Raw genomic sequence first — 16,350 nt, 5'->3', positions numbered from 1 at the left:
GGGTGACTGTCTGTGAGGAGTGTGGTGTGTTCTCTCTGTGTCTGCGTGGGTTTCCTCCGGGTGACTGTCTGTGAGAAGTGTGGTGTGTTCTCTCTGTGTCTGCGTGGGTTTCCTCCGGGTGACTGTCTGTGTGGTGTGTTCTCTCTGTGTCTGCGTGGGTTTCCTCCGGGTGACTGTCTGTGAGGAGTGTGATGTGTTCTCCCTGTGTCTGCGTGGGTTTCCTCCGGTGACTGTCTGTGAGGAGTGTGATGTGTTCTCTCTGTGTCTGCGTGGGTTTCCTCCGGGTGACTGTCTGTGAGGAGTGTGATGTGTTCTCCCTGTGTCTGCGTGGGTTTCCTCCGGGTGCTCCGGTTTCCTCCCACAGTCCAAAAACACACGTTGGTAGGTGGAGGTGTGAGTGTGTGAGTTAATGTGTGTGTGTCTGTGTTGCCCTGTGAAGGACTGGCGCCCCCTCCAGTGTGTATTCCCGCCTTGCGTCCAATGATTCCAGGTAGGCTCTGGACCCACAGTGACCCTGAACTGGATAAGGGTTACAGACAATGAATGAATGAAACGTTTATTAATTCAAAGTGGACAGATTATGAAAAACAGACTTGTTTTATTACTTTGGGGATATGGCACCCACCAATGCACACACTGAGAAACAAGACCACCCAGGCATTTTTCCTGTGATCTGCACAGTCTGGGGTAAACAGAGCGGTTCTTATTCTTCTCTGCTTCTAACGTCAAGGGCAGCGTCTTTAGCATTGCTCCACCCCCTCGTCTGAGTCTGTCCAATCACAGCGCAGAGACGAGGTTAACGTTTTAAACCCCCAGCCACCACACGGTGAGCCAACAGACATGTGTCTGTTACTGGACATTGCCCCGAGTGAGTGTGTGTCTGAATGAGTGTGTGAAACTGTCCATAGTTGTGTGTGAGTGAGTGACAGGGTGTGTGTGTGTGTGTGACTTGTGTCATTAATCTCTAATTCACACACTCACTGTTTCATTTACCATCTCTCTTACTCTAACACTGTCACTCTCTCACACAAGCACCCCACGCTCTTTCTTACACACACACACACTCTCTCTCTCTCTCTCTCTCTCTCACACACACACACACACACATTTTACTTGTGCAGTAAAAGCTTATAAATATATAATAGTGAGGTATTTACCACCCTGAATTACTCTGTAAAAGTTGATGTCACTAATTAAAATACCTCCTTAAGTGCATTAATGCAGTTTAATAGACCCCCCCCCCCTCCCGCCCCCCAAGTGGAGAACACACAGACCCTTCTCCACTGACAACTTTCCACTCAGTTTAGAACCTGCACAGATCACACTGCTCCAAAGAAGGTCCTGCTGTAAAACTGGATAAAAACAGGATACAACAAGCCATCGCTTCGCCGTTCACATCCAAACCTGCCCTCCCTGCCTTTCTAAGAATATAGGTCGCCTCACACTCGCCAGAAATCAGCGCTGGAAAAACAAGCCTCCTTCTGTGGCTCGCAGCAACAGCAGGTTGATTGGAAAACAGATGTTGTCCTAAATTCTTACAGATTTCCCCCCGCTTCATTTCAGTCCATGTTTCTGTGTTGTTGTTTAACGACCACGCAGTCTTACTCGAGAGCAGTAATTACCCCCACTTTGTCTCCCCTCCCCGGGAGTTACAGTCAAGGCGTGGGTCAGTCGGTGCATCGTCCATGTCCAAGTACGCTCCTCTGTTTACTCTGCAGGGTTTATTGGGCTGATCTGGTGCAGGAGTTGCTTTTACGGCTGGCGGTAAGTTTACGGTGTGTAATCAAGCGCAGTGAGAGGGCCTTCCCGTAAAACACAGATGACTGACAGCTTGACTTTGCAGGGGGAAAAACGCCGTGCAAAGGTTTGGGCACCACACAGGTCTGCGGTCCATCTGTTGCTCTGCATGCATTGTTACCCCCCCCACCACCACCAGTGGGCACTGGATCATTCTCAGCGCTGCAGTGACACTGACGTGGTGGTGGTGTGTTAGTGTGTGTTGTGCTGGTGTAGAGTGGATCAGACACAGCAGTGCTGCTGGAGTTTTTAAACCCTGTGTCCACTCTCTGTCCACTCTGTGAGACACTCCTCCCTCGTTGGTCCACCTTGTAGATGTAAAGTTAGGGATAGTTATATATACATCAACAAAAACATGAAATGTCTGTACGTATGTTCTATAAGGTCTCTCTTTCTCACACACACACACACACACACATTGCATTCATGGGCTTCACTTGGGCTGTTGCCTCAGGACATAAGGAAAATAAGTCAAGAAAATAGCATTGAGACAGACGGCTGTTATCAGAGTGGGGGCAAGGCAACACACTGCACTGAAGGATTTAACACAGACTGGTTCAGAACTGACAATACACACCTCTGTCATTCATTCATTCATTTTTCGGTAATGGCTTCATCCTGATGAGGACTGCAGTGTGTCTGGAGTCTACCTGGGGTCACTGGGTGCAAGTGGGGTCACATTCACCCAGTGAACAATTTGGCGGCGCCACCTACTGACGTGTGTCTGAACTGTGGGAGAGCATCCGGAGGAAACCCATGGAAACTCAGGGAGAACACATCAAACTCCTCGCAGCCAGTGACCCGAGAAGAGGCTCTAACCCAGGACCTCGAGACCCTAGAGCTGTGTGGGAGCAAACCATGTGGCGCTACGTAGCATTAAGCGTCTTGCCCAAGATCAGGGAGCTATTCTTCTGGGACAAGTCGGAGTGGTTCTGCTCTTGAGGAAGAACGCCGTGTGATTCCAAACACACATTCCGAAGCAAAGTGGGACAAGCCTTCCCCCAAAACCATCGTCAACCTTGCTGTTGACAGTGTCCATATGCAGTAGAAATCAGCCATGACCGAGGACCTAGAGGGGCCTTTTATGAAGCTAGAAGACCACCACTCCCAGGAAACTTGTTTATAATTGAATAAGAAATGTGATCTTTGATTTTTCATTTGAAATAAAACACACTCCATCACGGTAAATTACATCCAATGATGACTTCATTCAGTACACTGACAAACAAGGCCTTCGACTCGATGACTCTATCTCACTTAACCACACACACACATACACACAGTCTTGTGTGTGTAAATTGTGGGGACATTACACAGACTTCCTTTAATTTTGCGGAGACTTACCATCATTTTTTTCAGGTTAACTCTCACCCTAACCCTCAAACATGCCTTTACCTTAAAGTCTAAAACAAGGGTCCCTCAGTGTGAGTGTGTTAATAGGTTTTGGTCCACACAGTGTGATATATTCCTGGTACACACGCACACACCCCTACACACACACACTAACTCCATTCCCTGGCGCTGTGTGGCCTGTGAGGTAATGCGTGTCCGTGTTGTTTGTGGCAGAGTGTGAAATCGGTCAGGCCAGCACTTCTGAAGAGTAAAGCCAGGGAACAAAGAAACAAATTCCCTGGCCTGTGCTATCAGGCTCCATCTGACTCAGCGATTGTTAGGGCCTCTCCAGCTCAAACAGACCACTGCCTCCCTGAGCCCTGAGCAGGACATCCAGTCAGACAGCGTCCAGCGAAGCCCCCTCGCATGGCTACACACACAAGCCCCACACGGGCCACCAGCAATGCGTTTTTCTAATTATTTATTCTGGGTTAATTAGCCGTCAGCACATGAAGAGCGCTTGGATTCAGCAGCTCTGAGATTGTACTGGCTCAGCAGGCCAGCTCGGCAGAATTAGGGCACGGGCTTTTTGTTCCTGATCAAGGAGCATCCTGCCCCAGACATGACACTCGCTGGATCAGTACACACACACACACACACACACTCGATCCTGCTCAGGGTTGCCGTGGGTCATGAACCTACCTGGAATCACTGGGCACAAAGGCGTCAAACCCTTACCGAGTTCAAACATTTTTAATCATTTTCTCTTCCTTTACTGTCAAAACTATCAAGATTTAAGATATTTACTTCATTTTATTCCAGTAAATCAAGTGGCACCTTCCACACCAGGACTCTGCTTCAGTTTGTGTTGCACATCCTCCAAACAGAAGAAACAGGAGGCCCACTTAATTTACGATATTCCTCCCTAAGCCCCTCCCACCCCCTCTGGAGCTGAGCAAATACCCGGGCTGCTTTGATAAGAGGCAGAGAGATAACAAACATGAATAAAAACTAAACAGACCGGTCCATTATGAGGCCACTTTCTGCTTTCAGAGGGTCCTCCACAGTTATGTCTGAGCGTACGGAATACACAGGGCATGGCACAAACCATAACAATGTCCATTTCCATAAAGGTTTTCATCTCACAAAGTACAGAGGAAACTAGGTCACACTCTGAATGGAGCGACACAAAGGCTCCGAAACTTTTTTGATTGAGAGTCTGGTGGGGTTTATCCCGGACAAGGCTTCAAAAATGTTTCTCAAATCTGCATTTCATCACTTATAGCTCCATTATCCTCCAGCAGGAGAGTGGACAAACTGCCTAGTGCCTGTAGCGCCCCCTGTCTTTACTTTTCTTATATCCTTACTCATGTTATGTTACGTCGTCATGGTTAGTCATGACATGAAGTTACATAAAATCATTAAAATAGGGGCACTCCAGCCAAGCTAAAAACACATACCCACTAAATCTGCTGAAACAAGGCCCACACAGTTTTGCCAGAGCGCACCCAAAGGTCAAAGTCTGGCTGTGCCTCTGGCTGTAATCATGACAGCTTTCCAACTATAGCCATAGTAGTCCTGGAGATGATGTATCCAGAAGAGTAGAAGAGCTACAAGTGCACTAAGAAGAATACAACATTGAGGGTTATTGGAAATGGAGCAGTGTAAGGTCACAATGCCCAATGCCAACCTGCAGAACCCCCAGCATAGGGCATCAGCCTCTGTGTCGGTGAAACTACGTTCTCTGGAGTCCATCCATTACTTGTGGGCTGAGTGGAAAGGGCCTGACCTCAGGGGTGATCTCAAACCCTCACAGGTATGGGATGTGTCCCAAAACCTAGTGAGCTGCCTAGGAAGGCACTGACTGCATAGGCAGCTGTTTAAGTAGACAGCGCTCTAACGGTCGTCTGTCCTCATGAGGCAGATTATTGAGACACTCTAGTTAGAAAGCGACTGCATCACTGCTTTTTCCCGATAACCGCACCGCAACCAGTGTTTACATACCTCAGTGGCTAGAGTCGCCTCAGTTTCAGCAAAGTGGATTCTACTCTTCCTGTTTTTATTGTGATTTTAATTCTTTTTACTCGAGGAGAAGAGCAAAATGGATGGGAGTTGCTCTGGCGTTGCATCCTGGGATTGCCTTCGCGACTCAGGAAGGGTTCGATTGTGCCTTAAAATTCGGCCAAATGAATATATCTTAATAAACAGCATAATGTGGTGTCTAAGAATTGGGACGTCCTACGTGTCGGGAGCGTGCTCACTGTGACATAAAATGCTCTCTAGTTACACAGCTCACTAGGTTTTGGGACACACCCATCTTCTCACGTCTAGAGTAGAGGTCGTCCCAAAGAGTAGAAAATGTTTCTGTGACAAAAGTGGAACAAAATACCAATTAGGACCATTCTTTCCATACGTTCTCAGTCACACTACAGTCTCAAACACTAACGTTTGCAGCATTTGCATCTTCCTCAACGGCATCTTCTGCAGTAATCAGGTAATGAATACATACTTTCATGTTCCTAATTTCCATCTCAATGGCATTTTCAGCCAGTGACAGCACCGCTGTGAATGACAGACGAATCCAGGTGGCTGGCATTTCACCTGATTACGATCGCTTGTCTGCCCCAATTAGAGACACTTTCAAACGGGCTTAGAGCAGCCTCTTGGAACCAAAAAAAGACTGTGTATAAGTGGAATAACCTGGAAGAAGCCTGAATCTTATGGTTTGCAACTCATATTTGGGGAAGTTTTGCAACAGTGCTTCTTTTTTGAATTCCTTTCCTTGGGATATATCTCTGCTCTGTGCCTCCTGAGCTGTACAGGCACAGCCTACTCCAGACTAAAAAAGTAGGTCACACATCCACTTTCGCTCACAGAACAGGAGTGAAAAGACTAAAAGAAAACATCTATTATGTAAGAAGTCGCCATAACCCTCATACATATGGCTAACGTCAATACACAAATGTTACCAGAAAGGAGGCAGAGCAGGCCAAGTAATCCCAGGATACTCCAAACATGGAAACTCGTTCGGAATGTTTAGGCTAAGTCTTCTAGTACGCAGTCTTCTCCGAAAGCTTCCTGTGGTCCTCATGGAACAGGAAACTTCACAGTAAACCTTCGCAGCAGGAGAGCTTATAAAACCAGGGAGGCACTTCATAGCGGCAGATGTCGAGATCCTCTCCAGATGACATACTCACAATCGACTGAACTCTGCTATATTTCAATGCCGCTCTTTGCCCTACACATACAGTAGGACCCAAAGAAGCGTTGGACATAACGCACAAATCCCAAACGTCAACCCTCCTGCCAAACATGAACGTGACTGACTTCAAAGAGCGCCTGCGTGAGATGTTGCCGAGGCACCCGGGGCCAGGAAGCCATCCTCAGACTGTTTTCTATTGCATTTCTTTGGGTTTGTTTTTTTGCCCTTTCTGACCTCAGGTTGGTATGTATCCATTATGGAAGCTGATGGGGGCATAAGGGCTTTCACAGAAACCATTCTCACTCACAATGTGGCTCAGGAACAGCTCTGGTTCAGTGAAGCAAATACCAACAGGATATAACAAGGACATAGGTCTGACAGGGCAGCTGTCACTGGACCCAAACTGCCCTCATCAGTGTCAGGACATGATGTCAATCCTCTGATGAGATGGGAGAGAGGAAGCTACATACAGAATTGTGTAGCTCTCCCAATGTCAGAGTTGGAAAACAAAAATCAGTGGGTGTCCAGTGTTCATCTGAGGACTGGATGCCCAAAGGTGGGCTACACAGATAACGATAGGTCTCCATCAGCAACCAATTACCAGCACCAATTAGCTGTAGCGTTAGCCTACTAGCTCATCTGAAAAAGCAGCCCGTTACTCATGCAAACCTGCTGGATTCTCCTGGCTATTTTGAATTCAAACCTTGTGTTAACTAGCATAGTAAGCGTAGCCAAGTTCTCTACTTCATTTGTTTATTTTATTTATTATCTTGGCCTACTGAACTTAAACCTCTCAGTGCCACTGCTGACAGAGAAGTGTCTACTGACCAAAGCTGTCCACCCAGCACCCTGTGTCCACTGATAAAGGACTGGAAGACGACCAACACAACTAGAAAACACAGGGATGGGACACAGAGTTTAAAAACTCCAGCAGCACTGCTGTGTCAGATCCATTTGCACCAGAACAACACACCACCACCACCACTATGTCAGTCAGTCAAACATGAGAATGATCCAGCACTGAGCCTTGAAGGACAGGATGAAAGAGGGCAAATAAAGTATGTGGATCAACAGTGCTCCTGTGTGGTCAGTGGAGAGTGAGGAGGTGGTGCTAACGCTAATGCGTCATGGTGTATATACGGCCTCTGGTGCAGTTCCAGTAGCTCACCGAATGCAAACAAAACAGTGAAGCCAGGAAAGCCACCTGACACCTCGATGCTTCTTCATCGTCCTGAACGTGTTTATCACCCCATCCTCTGAGATCACATCTCCAAACCTTCCTTTAAAGGATCCTTGTAAATAAACTGGAAAACAGCCAGTTTCTGATCCTCGAGATCTAAAAGATGAGCTCTTCCTGCTTATAGAAAGAGGGAAATTCCTCTCTGTCAGTAATTACAGCTGCCAGATCTGGGAGATTACAGTCTGATTCAAACACTGTCTAATGTGGTCGGGGGAGAGTCGCTTTGGGTCCCGGTTAAAAGCTTGAAAATATCACAGCAGAGGACTTCACACAGAAAGCCTTCGCACTTAGATGATTCGCTTAGTTGTCTTTTGCTTTGACAAATGTTTGTTCTGCCATAATTCCCTGAAACGGATTGGGTGTTTCCCATCGGTTTATAAATCTAAATGGCCCTCAAAAGCGGAAAAAGCATGCTGACTTGGCTTTTTAAAAAGCGAAGCCAATTTCTGGCTTCAAGTCCCATAAATCAACGTTGGGAATGGAAGGGGTCCAGCATTACATAATCCGAGCGCGAGGATTCCTCGAAGGTAACCTCATTTATAAACTGCAGTGTTTAGAATGATATAAATCGCACCCTAAAAAACTGAAACAAAAAAGGATCCATACATATAAAAGAGGCCAGTCCCCAAGCCTTTACTCAGAGACAAACAGAGTTAGGAACTGTGAAATTTTATGAAGTAACCGGGCAAAAAAAGCACCTAATATTTCAGGATAGATCGGAGTTTGGTGCTGAAGGCTCCACTGATCACACAGCTCCAGGTTCTCAGTGTCCTCAGGTCCTGAGTTCAGTTCCTCTGTGGGAGTGTGGTGTGTTCTCCCTGTGTCTGTGCGGGTATCCTCCGGTTTCCTCCAACACTCCAAACTCACTTGTTGGTAGAAGGATTAGCTGCAGGATATTGTCCTCAGGTGTAAGTGTGTGCTGCCCTGTGACGGACTGATTCTCTTTCCATGGTGTCTTTCTGCACCAAGTGATTCCCAAGTGACTCCAGACCCACCGCAAGCCTGATCAGGATGGAGGAATGTATGGATTGATGGATGTATGGATGGAGGAATGTCGTCTGACCACAGCACATACTGCACAGTTAAAAACGACCAAGTATAAGCATTACCACCTTAAATAGAGACATTCCTGAATCTCTTGGAGATGACCCTCCACCTTCAAATGTGACACCACTTATTACTAACTGAGCAACACTCTCTCCTAATAATTTGGCCGAGCGCTGTGTGTTTTTCTAAGAGAACACATCCAGCAAGTCGAGGTGTGCTCAATATCTATGAGGTCATTGCTTTGGTCTGGTTCCACGAAGGGGCCTTGCTGGATATGCGGTACTTTATCCCAGTCGTTGTCACTCGGGCAGAGTCTCACCAGGCCATAGCTTAGCTGTTATTCTAAGCTGTTTCTAGAAGTTTCCACTAGGGAAAGGCCATATACAGTAAAGCGGCTGGCCAGCGGCGTAATCCTAATCATACGGAATGTGTGTCAGAGTGAGGAAGAATTGGAAATGCAAAGGCTACAAGTGGAAATGGCTGGATTTGTTTAACGTGTCTTGACAGGGCTACATTTGGCCGGCTCATACTGCGGCAGGACTATACGTTCTTGAGCCTGATGTCAATCTTCTCCCAAAGGGAGTCTGGGCCACCCAGAAGGAGTGCAGTCCACACACACACACACATTCCAAGGGTTGAGTGGTTGTTGTCTGAATAATAGCACTACTGTGACCAAGCTGGTTCCATCATGCCACATCAATTATGCTCCTTCCTCACAATGCTGTCCTTCACTTGCTTCACGATGGTCCATCTCTTATTCACTCCCTCTGGAAGGTGCATAACACCAACCTGAATATACCTCCAGCTTTTATTGGAGTGTGTTTACAGGGCAACTGTTACAACTCACACCTCCTAACACACCTCGTAATCCACAGTGAGCAGCTGTGGCCGAAGTTCTGTGGCTCATTTACAGCTAGGTTCTGAGGACAGACACGTTTCTGCACATTAGCGGTTTGCTCTATTAACAGACTCTGGGTGGACGACTGGGGGTCAAGTCACCTGCCTCATTTTTTAGAAGCTGGAGTCTGTTGGGTCACAAGGGGCCTCAGGGGCAAGCTATTTCCAAATGCCCCCCATGGAGAGAGGTCCTAAATGAACAGCAGGAGCAGCTGTTGCCGACCAGGCTGAGTGCTCTTTATTTTACAACTGTATAAGGGATGTGTGGTAATAATAAAGCATGTGACCTGCTTGGTTTCGGTAAGAGATGGTACTAATTCAATACCACATAGTGTGTACATATAAATATATACGTGTAGATACATTGCAGGTAGTGTCACAGTCACAAAGCTCCAGGGACCTGGAGGTTGTGGGTTCGAGTGCCACTCCAGGTGACTATCTGTGAGGAGTGTGGTGTGTTCTCCCTGTGTCTGTGTGGGTTTCCTCCAGGTGACTGTCTGTGAGGAGTGTGGTGTGTTCTCTCTGTGTCTGCGTGGGTTTCCTCCGGGTGACTGTCTGTGAGGAGTGTGGTGTGTTCTCTCTGTGTCTGCGTGGGTTTCCTCCGGGTGACTGTCTGTGAGGAGTGTGGTGTGTTCTCCCTGTGTCTGTGTGGGTTTCCTCCAGGTGACTGTCTGTGAGGAGTGTGGTGTGTTCTCTCTGTGTCTGCGTGGGTTTCCTCCGGGTGACTGTCTGTGAGGAGTGTGGTGTGTTCTCTCTGTGTCTGCGTGGGTTTCCTCCGGGTGACTGTCTGTGAGGAGTGTGGTGTGTTCTCTCTGTGTCTGTGTGGGTTTCCTCCGGGTGACTGTCTGTGAGGAGTGTGGTGTGTTCTCTCTGTGTCTGCGTGGGTTTCCTCCGGGTGACTGTCTGTGAGGAGTGTGGTGTGTTCTCCCTGTGTCTGTGTGGGTTTCCTCCGGGTGACTGTCTGTGAGGAGTGTGGTGTGTTCTCTCTGTGTCTGAATTCATCTGATCTAAAATATTCATTCATTCATTTACTGTACATCCTCATCGAGGTTGTGGTGGGTCCTACACAGAAACACTGGGCACAAGGCAAGAACGTATGCTTCACACACTCACTCACTCACACACTCACACCTGTGGACAATCCACCTACCGACAAGTGTGTTTGGATTTTGGGAAGAAACCGATGCAGAAACTGGGAAAAGACACCACACTCCTCACAGACAGTGACGTGAGGCAAGGTTCAAACACAGGACCTCGTGACCCTGCAGCTGTGTGGCAGAGGTTTCAGTAATAAACTGTTCAGAAAAGTGTCCCATATTAGAGTATATTGTAATGTTCTTTACTCGTAGGAGGTCAGTAAAGCATGGTGTATGTAGATACTGTACTCTCAGCCACTGATACACACTGTTTGTCCTTCTGTAATAACACAAACCATATCTATCTCCCTCAGCTCGGCCAACGCTAGCACCGCAATTCATCAGGAAGACTAAACAGCCCCAGGAGAGGAGGGGGAGCCGTACGCAAACAAAATCATTTGCCTTTTCAGGTGTTCGCCCGCAGACTTTTGACAGCTTTACTGCAATCATTTTTAAAAAATTTAAATAAAAGGATAAAACAGCAACGGCCACACTTTAAGCTACTGTTTGAAATGTTCTGGAATATTCTGTTACTTTTCTTGCTGTAACAATGTGAGGAATCATGCTGTGAAAAAGGCAGTGAAGCAGTTTGGCTGCAATTACTCACCAACAGTGTCGCAGGGCTCATTTTTGTGGACACAGAAATCTGTCCTGAAACGAGAGAGAGAGAGAGAGAGAGAGAGAGAGAGAGAGTGTTAACAGGGCTTTCAAACAGACGTCTGAGAGGCTGGAATGTGTTCAGTGAGATGAGGGATATAGTGGTTAGAGGATAATTTACACCACAGAGGTTTGGATGTCATTGGATTCCAGAAAAAATAAAATAAAACCTGAAACAGGGACATTGCAGTGTGTTGTCAACTTCTGCTTGTCTCCTGTTCAACTTTAACATCCAGAGAAAGGACTGTCCCGATTTCCACACTCCAGTTAAGACTCCCCCAATCACACGATGCTATGATCCTAACGAGCAGAGGCTGGAGTACTTTGTGTGGAGAAAGACACTGCTTCTATTCAGACTCTTGCCGCATCATACAACAGCTGTAACACACTTGGAGGAGAACACTGCATGTCCGATCCAGTAGGCCAGCTTACAGATGAGTGATGGAGGGGGGAGAGAGGGCTGTCATTGCCATCATTGGTATCAGTGCATATGCGTCTATAATCTTATCAACTCTGTGTGGGGTAACTTTTAGAAGCATTAAATACTTCGGACGTCTGGTTCCTGTCACCACCACCGTGACCAAGATTAACTCCAACGGCACACGTCACGTCAAACCTCTCTGAATGACTTTGTTTACATTTTAACTGTGTTTTTATATGAAATTCTGGAAAGTATATGGAATTCCCCTTCAGTGTAAAGTCCTATGTAAAGGGCTTTGTAAATGGAAGCTTGCTGAAACGGCTCTCAGTGAAAACTGACCATAAAAAGCACAAGCAGCTGCCTGAACTCACACTGGAAAACACTGGAGTGTCGTAGATGGTGCTGGGTGTGAAATGGCGGAGGCTACAGAAGGCACTTTCCCACGACCTCATCCTCTGACTGAGTAAGGTGTCAACAGAAGCATAAGTATCGAGACTTGACCGTCCTGACCATGACCTGACCACAACACATACCACAGAACACACACACACACACACACACACTCAGAGAGAGAGAGAGAGAGAGAGTGTGTGTTCAAGTAATAGACACACATCTACCTCCACTGGGACACAAGCCAAACCCCTGTCGAGGTCTGGACAGTGTCCAGCTCCGCTTGCTAAGAACAGCAATGACCCCTCCCCCTCTCCATCCCCCATCCCCCCCCCCAAAAAAAGACCCACTCCTCCTTCAGACAACTTTCAAACGGATCCAAATGTGGCATCACTTTGAGTTTCGACATCAATCCCAGACGGCGCATCTCCTCCCTCGACCAAAAGAAACAAATCGGACGTCCAGGCAGATCTGAGGCTGCTGTTTGCTTTCTCAGCGAGACTCAAGCTGCACCCAGGACACGCTAGGACACACTAGTCGATCCCAGAGCACGGCCACGTTTCCCTCAGCTCCAGCCTTCCCCTTCGCCGCACTGGTTATCAAAACACTGCTAAACTGCTTCTTGAAACGCACTCCCAGATTAATGACGACATGTTTGTGTTGTGACTCTGTGTTGAGCTGCTAGCGAGCAATGAGGGGAGCAACCAGACAATCCCCACCTCTCTGTGCTGAGATCCAATGGACAGCAATGATTTTTAAGCTCACATTAAGGTAGAAATACGACTTGGTGCTGCTTTAAAGAAAGCTAAACGGCTGCAATATTACAAACAACAACCAGAGAATAGGATTGAGCCGTGTTAATATGCAGTCCTTTAACTCATATTCTGACATGAATGGAAGATGTAAGTGTATATTGACGGCATTCTGCAGGCACAGCATGCACAGGTCAGTGAGAATACTAGAGCCCTTTGCACTGCCTTGTCCCACCGTGGTCCACGGTGCCGTGCCCCAGTCGGTGCGAGGCTAAATCCGTCTGCTGAGCTTCCCCTTGTAATTCTCCTTGGCAGGATCAGCCCACGAATGGAACCCTGTAATTTCACTCAACCAAAACCTTATTTTCAGCTCAAACAATGACTAACAGGTGAGGAGGGCCAGCCAGCTCTGTAGGGGGAGGCTGTCTGAGGTCTAAGATTTCATCCTCTCCTGCTTGTGCAAGCGGCAACTTGTGGAGAAACAATGAGCCGATCAGAATAAGACGAAATTACATCAGACACTTGCTGAATTAGTGTCAGGAATTCAGGAAAGCTCATGTTTCAACTGGACATTCTTCTCTAAAAGTCAGAAAATGTACATTAATCATTATCCGAATACACTTTAGAAGCACAAACCTGTGGAAACCTGTGGATTTCTTCTAAAGTCTAATGAACTAATAAGTGGTTGGCCGCTCTTTCTTGCAGTAACTACTTCTACATCTGGGAAGACTTTACACTAGATGTTGGAACATTTCTGTAAGAATCTGATGACATTCAGCCATGAGAGCATTAGCGAGGTCAGGTGCTGATGTTGGATGATTAGTTCTGGATCATAAACTCTACTCCAACTCATCCCCTATGTATTGGATGGAGCTGATAAAGTCAGAGGACAGTCCCAATGCTCCGCAGCCCAAAGCTGTAATATGCAAATGAGCCAGATGTCCATGGTTTCCTCTATTTAGTTTTATTCTTTGTGAAAATCAGAATGTATAAAAACTGTGTACTTAAGCTGTGTTATATTTGAAGGATTAACTCTACTAAATCACAACTAATATGTTATTCAAATTATATTATGTTACAATTAATACTGAGTATATTAGTCAATCATGTTATTTGTAGCTCAGTTAAAATATATTTACATGCTGAGTTTATTCATTCATTCGGTGGTTGTCTGTAACCCTTATCCAGTTCAGGGTCGCAGTGGTTCCGGAGCCTTCCCTAAATCCCTGGGTGCAAGGCAGGAACACACACTGGAAGGGGCACCATTCCTTCACAGGGTGACACACACTCACACACTCTCACCTACGGACACGTTTGAGTCTACAATCCGTCCACCAACATGGAGCGTGAAAGGAAACAGGAGCACCTGGAGGAAACCCACGCAGACACAGGGAGAACACACTACACTCCTCACAGACAGTCACCCGGAGGAAACCCACGCAGACACAGAGAGAGCACACCACACTCCTCACAGACAGTCACCCGGAGGAAACCCATGCAGACACAGAGAGAACACACCACACTCCTCACAGGCAGTCACCCGGAGGAAACCCACACAGACACAGGGAGAACACACCACACTCCTCACAGACAGTCACCCGGAGGAAACCCACGCAGACACAGAGAGAACACACCACACTCCTCACAGACAGTCACCCGGAGGAAACTCACGCAGACACAGGGAGAACACACCACACTCCTCACAGACAGTCACCCGGAGGAAACCCACACAGACACAGGGAGAACACACCACACTCCTCACAGACAGTCACCCGGAGGAAACCCACGCAGACACAGAGAACACACCACACTCCTCACAGACAGTCACCCGGAGGAAACCCACGCAGACACAGAGAGAACACACCACACTCCTCACAGACAGTCACCCGGAGGAAACCCACGCAGACACAGAGAGAACACACCACACTCCTCACAGACAGTCACCCGGAGGAAACCCACGCAGACACAGGGAGAACACACCACACTCCTCACAGACAGTCACCTGGAGGAAACCCACACAGACACAGGGAGAATACACCACACTCAGAGAAATGCACCTTAGTCATATTAGGAATTTTGAAAATAACTAGTTTACTCTGTATACTTCATGTAACTTAATATGATTTAAATTGCATATTAGAAGTGAATTTGTAAAAATAATTCATTCCAAAATAAGTACAAAGGTATGACCTCTATTTCTGTGGGTGTCTGTAAACTCTGACTAATTCCGACTGCAGGAAATTTAAAGTGAAATTTCAGAATATTTTCAGAATATTTTAATGTTTAATTTATTCAAATGTTAACAGAAGTCATTCCACGCTCAAAACCTAGTTGTCTCTTCACTATAAATCTTCCAAATGTCACCACTCAGTTCTTGATGTGGCCTTCTGATTTCCCGCCCATGCTCCCTACGTGGTTTAAGTGGATTTGACAAACAGCTGGGTGGTGAAGACAGTTTATATGGAAGCTAGGAAGCTTTAGCACAGCACTGCTAACTCCCATTAGTGCTGACATATCATAGCAAAAGTGACACGGCTGTCCTCGCTGTCACTAAACAGCAGTCTCTCACAATGGGAGTGAAAACGACACTGTGAAGAGCGGGAGCTGAAAGAATACTGGAGTCTACTTTTACTACTTTTACTGTTTTTATTGCTATTGTTATTGTTCTGGTTGCTCCTGGTCACGCTCATGGTCCGGGTTTGGTTCTGCAGATTCAGACTCTACAAACAGCCACGCTGGGGCCACCAGTCCACCCAAATTGAAGAGGTCTGTATCTCATTTGATCCCCCTCAAACAAACTCTGTTTTTGTCTCGTTGTTTGCGCTTGTGCAGCTCGGCCAGAAATCTGGGGCACATTAGCGTAGGTGCGCCCCTTCTGTACATCTGCACGTATCAATTAGGAGATTATCATACTACAGCTCACTTAATAAAACAAGAGTCTTCACCAAACTAAATACGCCCCAATGTTTGTGGACAACCCTTAAACTCAGAAAACCTCTCGCCATCTTTGGTTTCACCCACAGTTTTTTTTAAAAAACAAAAGAGAACCATTTGTATGTTTGGTTCCTGGTTTGTTACCCACTAGCCCCCCCCCACCCCCCCCCCCACCCCCTGTCTCTAACAGGAACAGCAGGTTTGGAAACCACAAAAAGAAAGCACCAGGACCAAGTTTACCTAACAGTAAGGCAAACTAGAGTCAAGTTGAGTAGAGTAGGTACTATACAATGGAAAAGCTTCAGCTTGCTAAATGTGAGTGAGTGAGTGAGTGAGTGAGTGAGTGAGTGAGTGAGTGGGTGGGTGAGTGAGTGAGTGATCGAGCGGGTGAGTGAGTGGGTGAGTGAGTGGGTGGGTGAGTGAGTGGGTGAGTGAGTGAGTGAGTGAGCGAGCGGGTGAGTGAGTGGGTGAGTGAGTGAGCGGGTGAGTGAGTGGGTGAGTGAGTGAGTGAGTGAGTGAGTGGGTGAGTGAGTGAGTGAGTGAGT

At 47.0% G+C, this 16,350-nt stretch overlaps 1 protein-coding gene across 1 annotated transcript in view; it reads right to left on the bottom strand.

The window, feature by feature from the left end:
* Positions 1–16,350, bottom strand: part of LOC136685113 (A disintegrin and metalloproteinase with thrombospondin motifs 17-like) — a gene marked incomplete at its 3' end in the record, with an annotated part of 65,972 nt that overhangs the window by 27,479 nt on the left and 22,143 nt on the right. Inside the window, 1 exon segment of the mRNA XM_066659290.1 lies at positions 11,259–11,302. Coding sequence (XP_066515387.1) covers positions 11,259–11,302 — 44 coding nt within the window.

This window comes from Hoplias malabaricus, unplaced genomic scaffold, assembly GCF_029633855.1.
Source record: "Hoplias malabaricus isolate fHopMal1 unplaced genomic scaffold, fHopMal1.hap1 scaffold_82, whole genome shotgun sequence".
Lineage (NCBI taxonomy): Eukaryota > Metazoa > Chordata > Actinopteri > Characiformes > Erythrinidae > Hoplias > Hoplias malabaricus.
Note: the sequence above shows the minus strand (reverse complement) of the source record. Positions and strands in the feature narration are given on the sequence as shown.